This window comes from Lemur catta, chromosome 5, assembly GCF_020740605.2.
Source record: "Lemur catta isolate mLemCat1 chromosome 5, mLemCat1.pri, whole genome shotgun sequence".
NCBI classification, from domain to species: Eukaryota; Metazoa; Chordata; class Mammalia; order Primates; family Lemuridae; genus Lemur; species Lemur catta.
Genome location: NC_059132.1, coordinates 2,095,935 through 2,112,640, shown reverse-complemented (window position 1 = coordinate 2,112,640; position 16,706 = coordinate 2,095,935). Strand labels below are relative to the sequence as shown.

At 53.1% G+C, this 16,706-nt stretch overlaps 1 protein-coding gene across 6 annotated transcripts in view; it reads right to left on the bottom strand.

Moving 5' to 3' along the window:
• Positions 1–6,183: 6,183 nt before the first annotated feature.
• The window catches only part of TCF7 (transcription factor 7), a 31,162-nt gene continuing 20,639 nt past the window's right edge, over positions 6,184–16,706 (bottom strand). Inside the window, exons 4-11 of one of the 6 annotated variants that reach the window (XM_045550791.1) lie at positions 15,813–15,924; positions 14,920–15,010; positions 13,029–13,121; positions 11,737–11,856; positions 11,140–11,302; positions 10,924–11,031; positions 10,393–10,441; positions 6,184–7,817 (exon numbers count right to left, since the gene is read on the bottom strand). In XM_045550791.1, coding sequence (XP_045406747.1) covers positions 7,738–7,817; positions 10,393–10,441; positions 10,924–11,031; positions 11,140–11,302; positions 11,737–11,856; positions 13,029–13,121; positions 14,920–15,010; positions 15,813–15,924 — 816 coding nt within the window. In that variant the 3' untranslated portion in view covers positions 6,184–7,737. Of the gene's footprint in view, positions 7,841–8,359; positions 9,183–10,392; positions 10,442–10,923; positions 11,032–11,139; positions 11,303–11,736; positions 11,857–13,028; positions 13,122–14,919; positions 15,011–15,812; positions 15,925–16,706 lie in introns of those variants that run through there. The other 5 variants (XM_045550792.1, XM_045550789.1, XM_045550793.1 and 2 more) reach the window with 5 other exon arrangements.

Below are 16,706 nucleotides of genomic sequence, written 5' to 3'. Positions count from 1 at the left end.
AACAGCCAAACCTTAATCTTCAGCGGTAGGTTCATTCCTGCCTACCCTCTTACTTCCTAGCTATTCTTCTAAACTAATATTGTGGCATGAAGTCTGCCTTGAGGCTGGAGTTTTAGTGCCTGCATGGCCTTGGGCAAGTTGGAAATAGTAGCTACTGTGGTTTCACAGATCTAGCGCAGTCTGCTTTATAGCTGTGCCAGGACTTGTATTTAGCGGCACTACTCCATAAATTTCTGTGTAAGAAACGTGAGTGAAAGATTCTTGTGAAATGCAGGTAAAAGGCATAATAAATAAGAGCAGTGTTTTGTTTTGTTTTGTTTTTTGAGACGGTCTTTGCTCTGTCACCCCGGTGTAGTGCAGTGGTGTCATCACAGCTCACTGCAACCTCAAACTCTTGGGCTCAAGTGATCCTCCTGCTCAGCCTCCTGAGGGACTACAGGCGAATGCCATGGCACCTGGCTAATGTTTCTATTTTTAGTAGAGATGGGGTCTTGCTCTTTTTCAGGCTGGTCTCGAGCTCCTGAGCCCAAGCAATCTTCCCACCTCCGCCTTCCTGAGTGCTAGGATTATAGGTGTTGAGCCACCGTGACCGGCCCAAGAAGAGCAGTTTTAATGCATGGGAGGGGGAGAAGTAGTGATACTCTTGGTTTGGAAAGTGGTTACTATTGATGAATTACGAAGACTTCCTTTAATTACTGTATACATAGGAGAAGGAAGGAAACCCTTCTTGATTAACCTCAGGGCTTAATTGGGAAATGCCCTTTATTTTGCCAGGAAACAGAATGAGAGGAAGGGATTAGGCAGATTTGGGTGATTGCCAGCTAGGACTGAAGAACTTCTGTCAGTTTCCTCTGCACACGTGGAAAATGCATAGCCGTTGCCTGCAGTAGGTTGCTTTTGGTGATAAAGACTCCTGTGACAATCCTTTGGCTTTTCAGCTTTTCATTGGCTGTGTCACTTGAGATCTAAAAGTAAACCAAACCCTTTCTGAATGTTAGCCTCTTTCTTTCTTTCTTTCCTTCCTTCCTCCCTCCCTCCTTTTTTCTTTTGTTTCTTTTCTTTTTTTTTTTTGGAGATAGGGTCTCACTCTCTTGCCTGGGCTGGAGTTTAGTGGTGTGATCATAGCTCACTGCAACTTCAAACTCCTGGGCTCAAGTGATACTCCTGCCTCAGCCTCCCAGGTAGCTGTGACTATAGGCATGCCACCGTGCCTGGCTAACTTTTCTATTTTTTGTAGAGACGGCGGTCTTGCTCTTGCTCAAGCTGGTCTCAAACTCCCAGCTTCAAGCAGTTCTCCTGCCTCGGGCTCCCAAAGTACTAAGATCACAGGTGTGAGCCACTGTACCTGACCAGCTTATTACTTTCTCCCTAACATTGTCACGGGCTAAGGATGTTCCCCTTAAACAAATTCTAATTCTTACATTGTGGCAGCAAGTTACCTCTTTTCAAGTGCTGTTGTATTTTATTAGCTTACCTTAATAAATCTCTTAATATGCAAAGTAGGTGTATGCTTTTCTAAGGATTCACAGAATCATCCCTTTAATTTGCAGCTCCCTAAGTGGCATTATAACTCTGATTTGTTTACAGCTGTCACAACACACTAGCTCCTAGAGTTAAGCAGAGCTGTAATGTGACTTGGTGGATGGATAGATAACTGCAGCCTTGTAACATGCTGTCGTCGTAATGCTGAGCTGGTCCTAGAACCAGCCAGAGAGGGAGGAGAGCAACAGTGAGTCACCATGGGCATCTGGCTTGGGGCAGGCAGATATTCCAAACCACAGAATCTTTCAGTTTCCTAAAAATTGGCCAGTCCTATGTTCTGTTTTCTGATCCCAATATAAGTTTTTTAAAAACTGTGTAAGTTGCCTGGGCACTCAATAAGGCAGTTTGGGGATATGAAGTAGGTGGTTTCCACCAGGAAGGAGAGAGGATTGAGAGAGAGGCAGCCTCTTGCTCTGAGCATCCTTTATCTTATCCATGGCTTTTGGAATCTTGCTCATCTTTGGAAGCTTAGCTTTTGCTTGCCACCATTTCCATTTGAAGATCTTTTTGATTTTTCTCTTCTAAAGCTCAGTATAGCCAGGCATGGTGGGTCATATCTCTAATCCTAGCACTTTGGGAGGCTGAGGCTGGAGGATTGCTTGAGCCCAGGAGTTTGACGTTGCAGTGAGCTAGGCTGACGCCACTGCAATCTGGCCTGGGTGACAGAGCTAGACCCTGTCTGAAAAACAAACAAACAAACAAAAAAACAATATGTATTCAGGAAGGAAGGAATCAACCAAATAAATATTCTCCCTACAAAGTTGTTTGAGCATTTAAAAAAATAATCTTCAGTTATCTGGATTTGTATAACTGATTTCCAGCGAAGAAAAAAGTAGAGAAAAAGGGAAAAGATTTTAAGTAAAGGGAAAGCTTATGAAATGGTTGAATCCCTAAAGTATGGTCCTGGCTTCTCTTACTTTGTAGGAAACAAAAGATGTGGTTTCCCTCTTTGCAGCTTTTGGTGTAGTTCAGGAGACAAGGCATAAATACTGCTGGGAAGGAGTGAATAATTTTAATAAAAGTATTCCTGGACAGAGCAAGGTTAATGAGTAAATGGGGGCTACAGGGCTGGAAGAGTCTAGGAAAGATTCTGTGAAATGAAACTAATTTGGTTTCACAAGTCAAGCTGGATTTGGTTGGGGTGGAAGGAATGCCAAGGTGAGGAGGAAAGCCGTGCTAGGTCTAGAACTAGCAGCAGAGAAGGTTAGGTATCGGTAGATTTCCCAGAGAATATAGACTAGAAAGAGAAATTAGGGCCAGATCGGTGACAGTACTTTGACACTCTAGGAACTCTAGAATATTTCATTAGAGTATTCATCAGACCCACATCTGGCAGGGCAGTTTTTGAGCATTTGAACTAAACCTTTTTTGATGTTGAACTGATTTCTTCTGAATGTTGGGGGTTTTAAAACTAGAGTCCTCATGACTTATTCTTGTTTCCCGTTAGAAGTCACTATCTCCAAAGGGTACAGAGAACGAGTAAGTGTGTATCAAGATGAAGTATGGTGTAAGTAGAACACGTCCCTTGGCCCAAGATTGAGCTGTTTGGACACATAAGCAGGGTTTGGTGAATGTTACCCTTCCTGCTGAGCTGTCAGTGGAGAAGAGCATTGTTGGTGGCATAAAGTTGTTGAAGGGGCTCTTGCTTGATATATTTCCAATGTTGGACTTAGTTTGAGTGACAGTTGGTTAATTCACGGGTGACATACTTATTGCCTTGCAGTGTTACATACTGACTGTCGGCTCCCTCCGGTCTGTGCGCCACTATTGAAAGGCATTTTGTGGGAGAAATGTAGTTGCTTGTGATAGTGTCTGCTTCCACATCTGTGCTTTCTGTGACCTTCTAACACCTCTCAACTGTAACTTTTCAGGAGGTGTGTACTGAACACCTAACTTGCCATATGCCATCCTCTGGTTTTGCACTGAGGATCAGCTTATTTCATAAAAGTGCTTTCACTTGTAATACTTCCCACCAATTTGGTGAACATTTGTATTTGTCCTTTCTGTCCTGCGTATGCCACTTTCACAACCTCTCTTACCTGCTTCGATTGTTCTGCAAGTTTTTCTGTTCCAGGAAGCTTACTGAAAGGGGGTGGGAATGCAGAGGTTTCCCAAGTGGCTTTTTTTTTCTTTTGGGAAAGTGGGGGTGAGTAGAACCTAGCTCCTCCTACTCCTTCCTATCCCCCACTCTACCCTGTGCATACTGACGTTGCCTGCACAGGCCTGAAAGAAAAAGGCTGCAGATAAAAGGAGGGGAGAACACCTAAAGGAAAAAGGAAGATCTGGTCCAGAGCCTCTGTTGAATGTGACAGAGTGTGGACCTGGACTAGCAACTGTCTCCCATGTCATTCACAGCTGCTGCCTCATCTTCAGAAGTGAAACATCCCTTGCCTTGTATTGCTAGAGATCTGCCTCATGATGACCGCTAGGGATGGGGATGCTTCCTACCCCCAGGACAGAGCTTGCCTTTGCCAGTTAACTCTGTGCCCAAGCCGTTGCTGTCTTTAAGAGCTTGAAAATCCTTCCTTGACCTGAGCAAGGCTTTTATTTATGGGCCTGACTATGGGAACATCCCCACCATCTACGTTCTTCTGTTTTAAAACGCCCTGCCATTTGAGTAAATGAAGTTAGGGCTGTTTTCAGATGCCCACTGCCAGTTGTGGATAAGTAGACCAGTAAAGTTCTGTTAGCTGCTGTGGACCATTGGAGAGCTCAAAAGCTTGAGTTTAAAAAAAAGCCTACTGGGTAATTTGAGATTTGAAACAAGGCGGTTGTAATCGTTGTGATTAGGGGAGTTAATACAAACAGGGTCTGCTTGGGCGGGCAGCTCTGTTTCAAAGATCTTAGTGAACTCTTAAGGCCCTGAGGAGCTTTAAGAAAGCTCTAAAGAGACGTGAGAGAGAGCCATTGCTAAAGCTGGCTTCCTAACTTCAAAGAAAAGCCAACTTAGCTTTTAATGTAATTAGTTTTGGGTCTTAAATTCTTCTACTTTGATATATAGGCCTGGCAAGTAGAGTTTGACATGGCCTTGTTACCCTCGCCCCTTCTGTGTTTGTTTTCCTAGACATGGATGTAAACATTGATGTAAAGAACCATTCTGATTCCATCTACTTGTGGCCTTCCTAGCCAGGCTTGTCACACACTGCAGAGCAAGGCAGCAGTGAGTGCTTCTGAGCCAGCTGAGGCCCCCACAGCCAAGGGGACCTGGAGACCACGGGGGCCACTCGAAAGACAGCTGCATGTCAGAAGAGAGCTGGGCCCCAGGGCGCTGGTAAAAGGAAAGACCTTCACTGTGAGACAGGGGGAGGCCTTGCTGGGCTGAGCCGTCCCCATGTACATTGAGAACAGGACAGGGAGCAGCATGGGGTGGCGGGGACAATGAGGATCTGTATTTCAAGCAAATTGCAAGTCTACCAGTTGTCTGGGAACGTGTAAGGGAGCCTGGGATGTCTCGTCCTGTGATGCCTCAGAAAACAGGGTTTGTTCTCGGCTGGCAGTGAGGGGGGATTGGTGTGGTATTTGAAGTTGAACTTGAGGTTGCAATCTCGTCACCTTCTGGCCTCATAGGAATGTGCCAGTGTGATTTGGGAGGATTTGAATTTCCTTTTTGAAGTAGGTGTGTTTTTGTTTTTTAAAGGCTGGTCTGATTTAAACAAAGTTGCCAAAGTACCCCTCTCTACTGTCACATACAGAGGGCGCCTTGTTCTCGTACCTGTACCCGTTGTACTCTAACGGAGACACCAAATCAGATGCGGCAATCCAGTCTTGCATAAGCCCTGGTTACAATGTAGCTTTTTAAACCAGGCCAGCCAGAGCAGAATCCTTTTAAATGGGTCAGATGTCGGTAATGGCTGTCTCCTCCAGCACCCTCCCAGGAGGAAGCACATCCGGGGTTACAACCTCTGGTGGCCTACTTTAAATAAGCACTACTCTGGAAGATGAATTTATTTATACACATTTTTAAACATAAAATACTTTAACATGGTAGAAACTGACATGTAAAAAGTAGGTTGCAGATTTCTCATTCAGACATCAGAGGTATGTGAAATTATTAAAAATACTTCGTAAGACTGTCTTAGCAGATAGTCTTTGGGGAGTAAGGGCGCTATTAAAATATCCTTTATTTATATTGGGATCTGGATTTTAATTTTGAAAAAAATATTCTTTAGGATTTTATGGCGATACCAGGTTATAGAAGACTCTTGATTTCCTTGAAATAAGACATAACATTTGCGGAATGTTGTCTTTTTCTCTCTGCTCTCAGAGGATAATGGAGCCCAGTGGTCGTTTGCACATATTTCAGGTTGGATTGTCTTTTCAAGATTTATGGATGGCAGTTTCCAATCATTCATTCTCAGCACTGGGGAGCAGGCTGGCCTGCGTCAGTTATGAGTCAGACGATTGGGGGGTTAAGAGCAAGGCTTGAATGGGAGTAGGGGCCTAGCTCTCCGGCGGGGCATGGCCCCGAGCCCCTTTAGGGGGAAGTGACAAAGGTAATCTCTGGCTTCTGCAAGTTGGAAGTTTTGGAACACGTGTACCATAAGGGATAAAGTCCGAGTGTCGTGACTGCAGGAAAGGAAAAGGTGTCATGCTCTGCTGCTAAAACAGCTTATTCCTTAGGGTCAGGCTTTGAAAAACAAACCCAGTAAAAAGTATCTTTATTCTCATGTTTAAAAAAGTTTTTCTATGATGTATTAACAATACAAAAATACCTTAAACACTACGGTCATTGTTTTTCAAGACTTCTTGCAACGTTACACTAGAGTATGTGATCTTTGGATTCTCAGAAACCAGTGGCTACTGCAGGAGCTGAAGGCTTTTCTTGAGGGATGTGTGTGAGTGCACAGACAGCCCTTTTTCTTTGTATTCAGGCTATGTACAGTGAAGAGGTGGCAAAAAACAAAGTTAAACTTGTTTTTCAAGGCTCAGGGTTGAAGCTTGGCTCAAAAATAGGTTAAAGTAGGCTGTGGTGAAAACCTGTTCATCACCACTAGAGGGTTTCTGGGCTCCTTGCTTTAGTTGTAATGGTCCTCCTTCCTACTGGAGCTGGCCTGGTTTGAATGGTGGAAGACGGGCTCTCACCGGAGGTTTGGGGTTTGCCCTCTCTCACAGCTGCCCAGGAGCTGGCTAGGCTGCCACGGATGAACTGGAAATGGAACTGTGAAAAAGTCTCAGGAAATGAGGAGGGATGCACCCTAGATTTGGGCCATGACTGTGTTCATCTGTTGACTGTAGCTGCTACTAACAAGCCTGAGGCCTTGGTATCAGGGCTTCTTAGGCTGATGAGTTTCTCGGGAAACATTTCCAAGTAATTTAAACTACAGCCAGATGCCCCCCTCCACCCACACTTGCCTCACAGGGTAGTGTCAGGTTATTCCTGTTGCCTGGGATGATGGGCCTAAACTTAACCTATTGCATTCTCTACCCCAGCGTCTTGCAAGTGCCTGGGAACACGGTAAGAGGCTTATGAATAGCAGCTGGTTTTCTGTAAACAGAGCTTCTCCATTCCGTTAAGAGAGAAGCATTGTCATCTTGAGCTTTGTGGTTGTGACCATGCTTACCTGTTGTTTGACAAACCAGCTTATTCTTGGTCTGTGATGTGTCTGGTGTGGGGAGGGTGTGGCAGGGGGGGATGTGGAAAGTGAGCGTAGAGAAGGTAGCTGGGCTTAGTCTAGCCCATCTATGACCTATAGCAGAAAAGGAGGCAGAGGCTTCTGGCTGTGAGACAGATGGTAAGAAGAATAGATGGAGCTGCCACAGGTACGAGAGATGCCCTTCACGAGATGACACATCAACACAGATCTGATTCCCACCACTCAGAGCATTTTGAACTGATGGCCTCAGGTTCAGGCGGAAGTTGTGTGGTCTCTGAAATCTTCAGGGTCTGGACACTGAGCTGGGGTTAACAGGACCCCTAGCTGGTTTCCCTGTGATTTGGCCTCTGTTGCTTCCTCTGGGTGGTGGGCCCTGGAGGAAGCCAGCTGTCCTGTGCCTGCTAGGCCGCCTGTCTCTGCGGTTCTTGTTGCTGTACCTGTGCACTCGGCAGGGCGCTGCAGGGCACCTGTGGGGACACTGGGGCTGGGAGACCTGGGGATGTGGGTGCCAGCTCGGCAGGGCTGGCAAACAGTTCTGTGGGTACGCGGGGCAGCAGAAGGTATGAGGGCAAGTCCTGGGGAGCTGGGGACCCAAGGCAGCCTAGAGCACTGTCATCGGAAGGAATGGGGCTGGGGCAGCGGCCTTCTCCGGGTAAGTACCGAATGCATTTCTTTTTCCTCCTAGGAATAGTGAAGAGAGTTATCTGTAAACAGAGGGTGAATTCATAGTCATACACCAAAACCAAAAACTTCTGTCTTTGCACAGGCCAGCTGATCTTGTCCCCTTTGTCCCCCTGACTTGGGTGATAGGTCTGTGCCCTCTGACCTGAACAGCACTGCCTGGCCGGGCCCAGACCTAGAACGAGTGCAGTTCCGGGAACAGCCACAGGATGGCACAGGGACCTTCCGTGTGGCGAGGCCCGTGTTTGCCTCCTGGTTTCCATGGGAGCCATGGCCTAGTCCGGGCCTTTGAGCTGCTTCAGGCGAGTTTGTGGGGCTCGTGTCTGCATTGAGGCGAGGGGCTGCGGGGCTGTGGCTTCTGGGCCGAGCAATCCCGGTCCTCAGCGTTGGGCCAGGGGAAGAAGTGGTGAACAGTGTGCTTTTCTCAGCTGTTACCAGACCAGAGTGCTCTAGGCCACCATTTGTCTCTGATAGCACGGAATAGAGGGACCAGCACCTCCCGTGAGGACAGGGTTGTTTCCTGCTGTGCATACGTATGTGGGCCCCCCACCTCGCCCCAGCCAACATTCCTCTTTGACTTGGACAGGGACTGTGGGGACACACTGAGGGGCTGGACAAGTGTTCCTCAGAGCCAGTGACCTTACTGCCTGGAGTACTCTTGGGCTTTGGCTCTGCCAGGCCTGGCTTAAACCTAACTGAGGCAATTCCAACCACTTGGTGAGTAAATCTTTTCATGCCCACGAGTATTTCTCTGTTGTAGGATGAAACACACAGGCTCAGTGCCACCAGGCCCTTTGCCTAAGACAGCCCCGGGGGACCCCTGCTCCTCTCCAGCCCTCCGGTCTCAGTAGGTGCAAGATAGCAAGTCACAGAGCTACCTGGCAACCAGGTGATTCAGGTAGTTTGTACTGTCGTCACTTTTTGTTTTTCTCAGATTTAAGGGCTCAGGATGGTACAGGCAGGGATCCTAACTTGAAGAAGTAAGGGGGGGGGTGAGAGTGGTGTGTAAGAGATTTGTCTGTTGAGGACCAGCTAGGGCTGGCTAGCACTAAAGCTACCTCCTTGAGTCTGCCTTTTAGAACATTCTATCTCTTTTCCTCCACTCAGACCCAAGTGATCTCCACAATCAGTGTTCAGTGTTTACTTCCACTCTTAGTGGCTATGGGTTCCCCTATCTGCTGGGTATGCTAGAGGGCTGAGGGGCAAAAGGAGTGGGCTGCAGGCCCAGCAGACATGTAGAGTCAGGGAAGCAGCTTGAAGCAAAAGGAGAATGATGGTGGGGACAAACCCACCTGCACGGACCACACCAATCCGTCTGCTGGTTGAGGCCAAAGCGAGCACGGCATTTCTTAGGCGAGCCAGGGTCTGTGCACAGGCATGCCAGAGGGGCATGAGCAGGACAGAGGGCGAGCAGGCAGGCAGCAGGGCAGAGCAGGGCCCAGAAAGAAGAGGTAACATCAATGTTAGCCAGTTACAGATACCCCCCAGCCCCCATAGGCAGAGTGGGCCTCTCCATGGCACAGCCAGCCCGGGAGCCCAGAGCAAGGTATCAGCAAAGGTGGGTACCCAGCTGGGCATGGAGGCAGTGGGAAGAATGGTGGGGTGGGGAGGGGGACCCTCTCTGTGGCGTGTGGGGCTCCTTACAGCACGCAGAGGCTGCAGGAGGAGGGCCCAGGGAAGCCCATGAGGGTCCAGCCTCTTCTGCCTTAGGGGTGCCCATTCCCCTCTCCAACTCCTACCCCTTTTATCCAGCTTCTCTTTTCTTTTTCTTTTTTGCCAAATATACAGTGGGGGGTTGAATACCAACTTTAGTGACACTAATGTTCGTAAGTTCTGATAACCCGCTACCATTGGACCAGCCTGTCCAGCTTTTCTTCATTCTTGCCAGTGCCCAATCTGGCTGACCCGTATTGCTCAAGGGCTAAGGCTATAGCCTATGCCTGTCTCACACATTTCCAGGTGGAAAGAAGGGCCCATTCCTCACCTCAGAGGAAGGGCTGGGGACTCTGCCCTGCCCTGTCCCAGTCCCAGCCTCCAGCTTCCCTGTGTTGGGGCAGCACAGCTGAATGGATACGGAATCTAGTTATCAGAGTTGGCAGGAATTCACCCACAGGAAGGAGGCCTGCAACAGGGTATGAGACCTCCTCTACGTACAGTACTGTGCATGGCTACGGGAAATGGGGTTGGGGGAGAGTAACAAATTGCCAGGCTTCAGCCAGCGGGCCGTGTGGCCTGGAACTGGCCAGCCTGCTCTCGATCCCAGCAGAACCAGCCAGGATGCAGTGTTTGGGTTAAGCATTGACCTACACAGTCAGTCCCTCGCTGGCCTCTCTGATAGAGGCCAGCGGTGCGCAGGGCTGGCAAAGGCAGCGGGGTGGGGGCAGGACAGGGGAACATAACACCTGCTACAGGAACGGGCTTCTGCGGGTCTTCCCTGGGACTCAGGATAGCTGTTTCTCGCATGGGGATTTGACTTGTGAGACGCAGGCCTTATTTCCAGAGAGCCTAGGCCCTGAAGGCTCCTGGGCCGCCTCTCCCCCCGGGCCAGAGCAGGGCTGCTGACGGAAGGCCTCACCTGTGGTGGATTCTTGGTGCTTTTCCCTCGACCGCCTTTTCTTCTTCCCCTGCAGGGAACAAAAGGAGGGATGCTCAGATCTGGGGGGTGGACGCTAGGGTATCTGTATCCTGCTTCCTGGCCTGCCTGCCCCTGGCATTCGGGGCATACAGGCCCCGGTGTTCCTTGATTGTAGTTCTTGCAAGGCTGCTGTGGGCTGCATTTTAGGGGCTCCTCCCTCTCTCAATCTGGTCTCCAATTTGAATGAAGGGTGGTGACTTCCAAGCCCCTTCCTCCCCTTCTGCCCATGTAGCCCAGTCAAATGTTGGGCAACAGCCCCTTACGTGTGAGTGCATTCTGGGGTTAGGATATGGGCTTGCCTTTAGGGGGCACTTCCTCAGGCTCGGCCTTTCCTGAGCAAGGCATGGGGAGCCTTGGACCCTCCATGTCCTTCCTCAAGCCAGTTCTGCCTTCCCTGCTGAGGTTGTGCCCTGGCGCATGTTATCTCAAAAGTTCCCCTACCCGCCTCTGTGTGTGTCACCGGCCACTCACGTAGTTGTCCCGTGCCGACCAGCCTGGGTAGAGCTGCATGTGCAGCTGCCTTTCCTTGCGGGCCAGCTCATAATACTTGGCCTGCTCTTCTCGCGACAGCGCATGCCACTGCAGTAGGGAAGGAGGGGGGATGGGTGCGTCAGGGAGTCAGCAGGCTGCCCCAGGGTGGAGGAGGTCAGGGGCCATCCGTGCCAGCCCACTTGCCCGTGGCCTTACCCTGCGGCCCAGGATCTGATTGATGGCGGCACTCTCCTTGAGTGTACACTCTGCAATGACCTTGGCTCGCATCTCCTTCATGTACAGCATGAAGGCATTGAGGGGCTTCTTGATGGTTGGCTTCTTGGCCTCCTTCTCCACCTTGGACTCCGCCTGTGTCTTCCTGAGGGGTACACACCCAGAGAGCTAAGGAGCGCCTCCCCAACGGTACCACCCTCCTCTAGTGTGGGTCCAGTGTGTGCCCAAGTACGCGACACTAGGGCTTGGTAAATGGAATCTTTCTTAGCTCACCCAGAATGGGTGAGCAGAGAGCTAAGTAACTGTTCCTTTTGGGACTACCACAGCCAAGTGGGAAAAACATGTGTTAAGGACTTCTCAGCCCCTCCCTTCTTGGCTCAAACAAAATCCTTGTTCCCTAAGCGCCTCCTCCTGAGGATCAAAACACACCGCAGTCAGTAGCCAGAGCCACAGGACAGCCTGGCCCGGGGCCTCCTGCAGTCCTGGGGCTGGTGGGGGGGGCGAGTAGACAATGGCCCTGCTCACCTGCCCATCCCACACTTCCCTGCTCCCTCCCCCAACATCGGCCTTCTCACTCACAGGCTGCGGTCATAAGGCTGCAGCTCCTGCTTCCCTGAAGGGGGCACGATGGCCGGGTGGGGGATGGCTGCGGGGTGACCAGGTACACTGGAGCCGAGCATCAAGGACGGGTGGGTGAACCTGAAGGCAAGAGAAGAGTTAACACGGAGCCAGGAGTTACAGGCCAGACCTTTGGACACGGAGAGGCCCCGCATAGTACATGAGGACACAGGCGAACAGACAGCCCACCCCACTGGCCTGGACGTAAGTACACAGATACATACGAATACCTGCTTCCAACACGCTGCACAGACATGCTGCAGAAATCCACATATATGCCATTTAGGTGGTTGCTAATTAAGTTCCAAGTAGCTTTTCAGTCTGTCCCCTTCTCACATCCTGCCCTCACTAACCCAGCCTCAGGAGCCTGTGGCTGCCTTGTGGGCCTCCACACGACAGCCGGAGTGACTGTTTAAAAACACCTAAATGCTCTTGCTGCAACTCCCCTGTTGCCCGCAGAATAAAACCTGGGCTCCTCGCTGGGACCCGCACAGCATGCGTGAGCACCTTGCTGGCAGGTCCAGCCCCAGCGCCTCCCCTCTGCTTCCCGTCAGTCCCACACCCAGCCGGCTCAGCTACTGCTGTGCCCTCGTCCTCTCTCAGAACGTCCTGCCCTCTCCCTGACCCATCAGGCCTGGCTGGGTCTCCCTGGGGCTCCCCCATCACCCAGCGGGCCCACTCAGCTGCCGCTGTGTCTGTGCCTCCCACCCTTGGCCGTGAGTTCCGGCAGGGCTGGAAGTGTCCGCTGCATCCCTTGCCACTGCGTACCCGGTGCTGGGTCTGTCAGGAGTGAGCCAAGTGCAAGGCCACATGCGTACCTACTTCCCACGTCACTTTCTTGCTGTTCTGTGGAGACCACTCTGCTCCTTACTGCTCACACAGGTGTGTTACCCCTGAGTGGGCCGCCCCTAAGGGCCAGAGGTTGGGGATACTTATGTAAAAGATGCTGCCTCAGCTTGGGCAGAGCTCAGGGGGTGCCCAGGTCGGTCCTGAGCCAGTCTCCCCCCAGCAGGGCTGCAGAACCGGGGAACGCGCGCACCCTGCTCTGCTGCACGGGACGGCCCGGGCTGAAGCCTCTTGCACTCCCATTAGCTTTGCTCTCAGGCACAGGGCAGCAGGGGCTACAGAATGACAGACGGACAGATGGACAAAAGACTAACACAGGGCAAGCACGGGCCTGGGCACGGCCTTGTGTGGGCACTGAAGCCTGGGCACCAGGAAGCAGGAGCCTGGCTGCAGGGCTGGGGACTCACCTGGGGTAGGGGGCGCCAGGGGCTGCAGTGGGGGTGGGGAAGTGCTGTCTATATCCGCAGGAAGGGGACAAGGGATAGAGAGGAGGGCTGGGCCTGTGGTTGGGAGAGACAGCTGTTAGCAGTCTGGCTGCTGGCCAGACACGGGGAAGGACTTCCCCCCTTGGCTTGGCCTGACCTGACCCACAGTGAGACAGTGAGACAGAGGGGTCTCTGCTGCAACCACTCCAGGGTGTGTTTTGAGGATCTGCCACCCCCAGGGGGTAACACCGGACCGGTTTCCCTCTGGAGGCTTGTGTTGGTGCCCAGGGGATGGACAGGGCGGCTTCCTGCCAGGACCCACACCCCTCCGGCCTGCCTCCTAAGTCTCCGTGACAATACAAGGCTGATACCGGTCCTAGGGCCTTTGTACCCACTGTTTTTCTCTCTTTTTTTTTTTCCCCTTTCTCTGTCTCAGCTGCTTGAATCAGCAAGTGCACCCACTGCTGACACTGGATTGTTCTTCTGCCCCACTATGCCTGCTGCAGCTTCTGCGCATCGTTCAGGTCTTGCTTGGCTCAGTGGCCCTTTCTCCCCAAAGCCCTGAGATTCCCAAGCTGAATGAGGTGCCTCTCTGGGCTCCTACAGTCCCCAGTCAGAGCACTGCTAACAGGGCCAACAGTGCCCTGGGACTGGCTGGCTTCTTGCTGGGTCGCCCACGAGGGGGCTGAGTTTTGCGAGGGCAGGGAACCAGCATCAGTCAGTGCAGAGGTGGCTGGAATAACCTCGCCTTGTCTTCTCGCAGCCAGTGCTACCTGGTGGGAGCGGAGAGCACAGGGTTCCCGAAGTCCCCTCACTGGACCCTTAGTCGGTAAACATTTGCTCTAGTCTCAGATCTTGTGGTTTCAGAGCTTCTGGCGTGCGGGATGCTTGTGACAGGCCAGCAGAGATTTGTGTCTGCACAACTCTGGTCTAGCCCAGTCAGGCTGGGCCCTGAGCACTGTCTCCCCACTTTGATCCTGGGGTGCTCGGGGGGCAGTCCTAATTTCTATTCAGAACGGAGCTCTGTCCAAGGAGAATCTGAGAAGAGAGGAGTGTGCTGAACTAATGCAAAGGGGCAGGTGGGCCTCAGGCCGGGCCCTTGGCTTGCCCTGTCTCCGTGGGAAGTGAAGTGTTCTTGCTGTTGGGGGACTGCCACAGCCCAGGGCAGCTAGAGACCTGTGCGGGTCACACTGTGGTTGACTAAAGGGCCAAGGAGCCTGCCGAGGCCCAGCTCCCGCTGAGGACTGGCCCGCTGACCCACGGTCAAGCCTACTGGCCTGAGGGTCCGGGCTGCCTTTTCCCAGCCCAGCCTTAGACTCTCTAAGCAAGATGGCCGGGGGCTTGGGTTCAAGCAGGCACCACGGGGAACTCCTCAAGCAACTCAGCAAGGAAAGGACCAACCAGCAGCAGGCACTGAGGCCAGGGAGAAGTGGTCCCCTGCCTACCAGGCAGCTGAGAAGCAGCAGCCTCTGGTGGCCACTCATGCTGTTACCTCCCTGCTCAGGCCCCTCTTCTTCCTCACACAGTTACGGCTCTGGAGGTCCCTGAGCAGCCCAGAGCTCCCTCGTCCAAGGGGACCAGGAGACCAAGTCTCTTGGCCACTGAGGACAGTTCAGGTGTGGCAGGGCTGGGACCAGGAGCCCGCTCTCTTTACCTCCACAAAGGGAGTGTGTCAAGCTACCTGGGCAATGCCCATAGGCCAGGGGGCCATGAGGACCCCTAGCTCAGAGCCAGGTTGGGGCAGAGCTGCTGCTCAGCCCCTGGCGTCTGTGCAGAGTGGCAGCAGGGTGCTCAGCACAGAAGGCCAGAGGAGGAAGATGGGAGGGCAGGTGCGACTAGCGTGCAGTGTCCGTCCCCCGGGGCCCACACTCACCAGCTCACGGTGTGGGGCAGCTGTCCCATGCTGCCTGAGGTCAGAGAGTAGAAGCCAGAGAGGTCAGGGGTCTGCAGAGGTCTGTGAACTCCTGCAGGGGAGAGAGGCCGAGTGAGTGGCCTGGCCTGCCCCGGCGAGCCACTTCATCGGCTCCCGCATCCCGCAGCCTCCCATGGGGACCTTCAGGGCCCTCCTCCTGTTGCAGAAGAACCGGACATAACCTGGTTTGTTCTGGACTATCTCAGTGTGGTAACGGCACGCCCTGACGGTCAGGGAGCCAAGGGCAGAGGGGCTGGGTGAGCCGCCTACGGACACAGGCTGGCCAGCAGGCAGAGCGGACGTCACGCAGGAACGGGCGACCAGGCCTCGCCACTTCCTGGCCCACCGGTGGTCTGCAGTTGGGGCCTCTCCGCTGGGGGCCCAGCCTGTAGGGCCGCCAGGCCTGGGGAGCCAGGGTTCCACCTGCCCCCCAGGGGTTAAGTCAGCAGGGTTCCCACAGCTGACAGTGGCGGATTTCAGAATGACTCTGCCGAGACGGAGGTGAATCAGCCATCGCAGCCACCACTTTCCATTTTCTCACTGGGGGAGGGGAGGCTGCAGGTTCACAGTTACCAGCACCGCACGGCTGCCGGGCAGTAGGGGTGACCCGCAGCGTTCACGCTCCTACCTCAACCTGAGGCTTCCAATTTTGACCAGGCACCACTTCCCCCAGTCCTCTGGCCCCCTCACACCCCCCCTAGTCCATCTTTCTGGTATTTTCTCTGGGCCCTGGGTTTGCACAGCCCCAGGCCCTCTGGTTATATAAGCTGGACCCTGCTACCTGGTCTCAGAAGCCGGGGACTCGGCCCTCAGGCTCAGGTCTCAGCGGGCCCCTCCCTATCCCAGGCTGGTACCTTGCTTCTGGCTGATGTCCGCAGGTGCAGGTGTGGGGTGTGGGCTGCTGAAATGTTCGTAGAGAGGAGAGAGTTGGGGGACACCATGGGGGGACTGACTGGCCTTGTTGTGCTGAAAAATGAGAAGGAGGGTGGGTGAGTGGGAAGTCTTGAAGGAGGCACGGGGGTGGGGGTATGCACATGGGCAGAGTCCCAGCCAGCTGTGTGGGGGTGGCCCAGCTGTCAAAGAAAAGTGCTGGTGGGCAAACCCACAGGCCTCAGGGAAGGGGGTACCACTCAAGCGACCCTGTGTCCAGTGGCCCTGTCTTGCTGCCACTAGCGCCCTAGTCTCTGCCCAAGTAGCCACCACGAGAGCCTCCTGGTCCTTCTGGGCACTCGGTCCCGGGAGGTGCATGTCCCCTGTCCAGGAAGCCCTTCCTGGCCTCCTGACCTCTGCGATCCCCTAGTTTCTCTGAGAAGGGACAGGCCGTCTCGGGGGTGGGTGTTGCTCGCAGCCTCCAGTCCCTGGTCCCAGGGCACGGTCTGAGGATCCGGCTCACCGCGGGACAGCATGGAGCTCTTTCCTCCTCCCCAAGCCCCCAGACGGGGCGTACTGAGTCTGACCCTCAGTCCTGTCTCAGGCCTAACAGGATGTGCTGACACAGCGAAGGCTCCCTTGGTCCCCTCACTCGGGAAGCGGGGCCAAGTGGGGCCTGGCTCCCTCCAGGGCCAACCTGCCCAGCCCCCGCACTTCCTGTTTCCTCGGCACCGCAAGACTCTTACTTTTCATTTTCACACCAGTTGCATGGCACTGTCATGAGATGACTCAGTCGGCAGGCTGGGAAGGGGGCTCCCCACACAGCCAGCCAAGGGAGTCACTGCCAGGGCCAGGGCCCAGCTCCCCACTGTGCTCAG